At 46.9% G+C, this 3,868-nt stretch overlaps 1 protein-coding gene across 1 annotated transcript; it reads right to left on the bottom strand.

Annotated features, from left to right (window-relative positions):
• Positions 1 to 1,859: 1,859 nt before the first annotated feature.
• On the bottom strand, positions 1,860 to 2,759 carry LOC149357861 (uncharacterized). Its single transcript, XM_089577980.1, has 2 exons — positions 2,563 to 2,759; positions 1,860 to 2,205 (listed from the first exon to the last, which is right to left on the bottom strand). Exons 1-2 carry the CDS (start codon positions 2,750 to 2,752, stop codon positions 2,018 to 2,020), a joined length of 378 nt encoding a protein of 125 aa, XP_089434106.1. The 5' UTR covers positions 2,753 to 2,759; the 3' UTR covers positions 1,860 to 2,017.
• Positions 2,760 to 3,868: the final 1,109 nt, after the last annotated feature.

Here is a 3,868-nt window from a genome sequence, read left to right as displayed (position 1 = left end):
CTAGAACTTACAAAGTGAATTCCTCATTAACGCAGTGTGTTGGTCACACCTAATTTAGATGAAGCCCTATAGCACGAGGAAACGCGGTGCTTTTTTTCGCCCAAAACAGAATCGGAGTGCACAAGGCGCGCAGGAAGTTCAATGCAAACGCAACGCCCGCTTCTGACATGGTGCTGTGCTATGCGGCGCCTAATTAAATCTTCGAACTGTGTGTATAGCTCAACCGCGGCATGGACATTCTTTTGCTATACTTCGGTCTCAGAAACGGTAGCCGTGCAGTTGGTGGTGACAGTTCTTTTTCTTTCCACAAGCAAACGAAAAACAAATTGGAGCAAGCTTAAGCTTCGCCACTGAGTGGAACGCGACAGCGTGTTGCAGGCGGTGGTGGTGGTGTAAATGAACGTGTTTTCCATTTTTTACATATATTTAAATAATTATCTGATCAGTTACACACTCCAAATTTTCGCAATTGCCATCATCAACCATTGGCTTTTCATTTCGAGCATTCTGACACCATTGAACACCATTTTTCCCTTTTTTCATTTTTGATTTTTTTTAAATTCATTAGTCAATTATTTACAATAATTTAATTCATTATTCATTGCCTTTCAAACACCAATCAGTCATCAATCACTAAAACCGCAAATTACCTTGATATGATTTTTTTTGCGCAGCCCCGACTACCGACAGGTGATGCCGACTACTACTACGCCGACGGCTTTTCGACCGAACCAGCTGTTTCAGTAAACCGGCGGTTGTTTGGAGCGCTTTTTTTTTATCGCGCGGAAAGCTTCAAACACGCTCTCCGGCCACGTTAATACGGCATCTAGAAAATTTTATCAGAGAACGGCAACCGCTTTCGCAATCAACTAACTCCGACGAAAATCCTGCCATTTCTGTTCCATCTTTTGACTTTTTACCACCTTTTATTTATAGCGTTATGTAAATGTAGCCTTTAAAATTTTAATTCATGAAATTTTAACAACCTAGATATTTCGGTACGTTTTGAAATATCCTCTAATTTCCTTTAAAACGACCGCCAGCAAGAGCCCCAGAATTTCATTTCCGCAACATATTAGAGCTTTTTCACTACATTTACCACACTTCGTGTAGCAGAGACAGACAGCGACAATACATTATGAGGATAAGGACGAAATTCAATGACGCAAAGGAAGCTTGACCAGAGATCGTCAAAGCAGAAGGCATTTTTGTTTGCACAAGTTGGGTAAAAATACCTGCTTTCCAAATATTTCCCACCAAAAAACCCGACCACCAGGCCAGGGGTAAGCTTGTAGCCATTAGGTTGCCGGTGGGTAACCGGAGGGAACATTATTACAATAGGTTTCGCTTTCGATGGTGGGTCCTCTTATTTCAAAAGTCAAGCGCTGGCTGCTGCTTCACGCGCACGGCGGGTCAGCAGAAGCAGGAGGCCGAGCAAGAGGAGTGACAGCCAGTGCCCCACGAGGCTCTTGTGGGCTGGGAGATGAACGGTTGTGGACTTCTCGCACATTCCAAGACTATGTGGTGGATGGTAGGGGCGTGCGCAAAAGCTGCGTGTTGGAGGCGAATCAATGGGCTGAGGTGCATGCTATTTTTTAGGCAGCGGGGAAAATCTCTCTATAGCTCAGAATGTACAACCACTTCCTCTCTCAGGAGTGTGTGATGGGGTGCAGGTGTATATTGCAGATACCCTCACGGCACCCCTCACAAGTACTGCGTGCATGAGTGCATGAGCGGATCCGGCAGCAAACTCATATCATTAAATGCGCACAATGGCAGTTCCGGAATATTATCTGCCTTTTATGTTCGGAGCATTGCCAGTCGATCGTACCAAGGGTAGGAAAAGAAGCGCGCCTAAAGTCAATGCACAAATACGTTTTTTTTTATTGTTGCAGAGTGGCGTTACATTACGTGAACATTAAGGCTCGCACGTTTTTCCTTGGTAGTGCGATTGTGGTGCAGGATTTGTGCCGAGTGGCTCCCTTCTACATGGCCTCGAAAGGCCAAATGTAGGCTTCTATTCCCTGACAGGGACGCACAGAGGCTCCCCGCAGGCCAGCTTGCAGCAGATGGCGCCCTGTTCGTGGCAGCTGAGGTCCTCGCAGGTGACATTGGGTTTTCCCTCGCACTGGCCGGGGAATGGAGGCTCAACCTGTGGGCAGCGATGTGAGTACTGTGCCAAAAGCATCAGACTGTTTGGCACCCCTGGGAGGATCGAAAGGCCAGAGTTGGTGGCAGGTTTAGCACTGCGATAGTAGCAGCAGTTCAATAGTGAAATTGCAATTGCTTCTGAAGTTCTAACCGTATGCCTTAACTTGCTGATGGCGTATAGCCAGTATATTCCTGTAGGTTGACACTGAAAATTTCAGTCTTTGAAGGAGCAGATGAGGCAAGCGAGCTTTTCAATGTGAACCTAGCTGTTTTTTGCAATAGTTGCTGGAGCTGTGCATTTTATTCTCTCAGATTACCACGGACGGAGTATATCAGCTTTAAGGAACGACAGTAAGTTTTAGCAAGCAGCTCTGATAAGAAAATTTTAAAGATACTCCTTCTGATACTCACCTTCAACGCACCATGTGCCACCGCATGGCTTAGGGCAGCACTCGAGTCCCCGCCTCCGGCACTGCTCTTTCGTGCACTGCTCGAATCTGCAGTCGCTAAACTGTCCTCGAATCGAAGGGCACGCCGCCTGAGTCAAGGCCACGACCAGCGCCAAGAGCGAGAGAACCACGAACGCCCGGACAGACCCCATGCTTGCGTTGTAACTCCGGACTGGGACGCCGGGATGACAGCTGGCCTTATGTATAGGCAGATAGCGGCGCGACGCGTCTGTGGGCGCACGTGTCGCTTGTATTTTCGCTGCGAGGTGCTAAGCGCTTATCTCGGACCCTCTTCAGTTTGCGAAACGCCTTCTCAGCTCTCTCTTCGGGTGCTACCCTTGAACAAGTAACGCGCGCTCTATCTCCGGCTCAGCCGTAGCCCTCAGCGGAACCCTGGAAGCGCGGGGTTTGCGCGTTCGCACGTGTGGGCACACAACTGGGAATTTCGCCTGTGCCTCGAAGTGGCAACCAAGCTTTCGACGAGCCACCCGATACCGTGCAAGAATAGGTGGAGAGAGGTGGAGAGTTGCTGTCTTCAGCGACTCTACGGGACTGCTAACGCTGATGTTGTTAAAATAAAGCACAGTGTGCAAAGACGAGGCCACCACAGCACTGTCGAGGGCTACCTCGCTATAGTGTGGGTTATTGGCGTCCGGGAATTTATGATTTTGATGGCAGTATTAATGCAGAATGCACATACGTTCTTATATATGATATGCGACTACGTGAACTCAAAAAACAGCGAATAGAACCTGGTACAGCTGCAGTTGATGTGCACGTTGGTTAGAATTTTTATTACTTGTTATTGTTATTACTTCGCCAGGCGTCGATTGGGTTTACCGACGGTGTTAAGATAACAAAAAACACGCATTTTGCACGTTTGTCGCCCTGAGTTTTTGCCCGTACAGTACAAGTGTCATATGAAACCCGACTTAGAAAATTGAAACGTGAAAGTAAAGGCTGAAAAAGAATAACAGAAAGAGGAGAAACGAAAGCGTTCTTCTTAATCGCTCTCCGACTGCGATTGTCGTAATTTAGAAGTGTGATCTAACCACGCAGTTATTTTTACTGCATCAACTAAAATCTCTATGCGCTATTCGGGTTTCATCTGTCTCGTTAACATCTGATTTGAAAGCCCATAATGCATCCGACTAAATAGACGTCTGCCTTACGGAAATTGAGTAGTGGTGTCTGATTTTAATTTGTTGGGACTTAGCTTGTTTCATTTACTCGACAACAACAAAATACGAGGCTTGCCGCGCACGATC

Source organism: Amblyomma mixtum, chromosome 3 (genome assembly GCF_055824585.1).
Source record: "Amblyomma mixtum isolate Tamu chromosome 3, ASM5582458v1, whole genome shotgun sequence".
Lineage (NCBI taxonomy): Eukaryota > Metazoa > Arthropoda > Arachnida > Ixodida > Ixodidae > Amblyomma > Amblyomma mixtum.
Note: the sequence above shows the minus strand (reverse complement) of the source record. Positions and strands in the feature narration are given on the sequence as shown.

Bases quoted from the DNA above. Each gene is read 5' to 3' on its own strand.
- LOC149357861 (XM_089577980.1), bottom strand. From the start codon at position 2,752: ATGGGGTCTGTCCGGGCGTTCGTGGTTCTCTCGCTCTTGGCGCTGGTC. The intron at 2,206-2,562 runs GTGAGTATCAGA...CGATCCTCCCAG, and splicing joins TGGCACATGGTGCGTTGAAG to GGGTGCCAAACAGTCTGATG.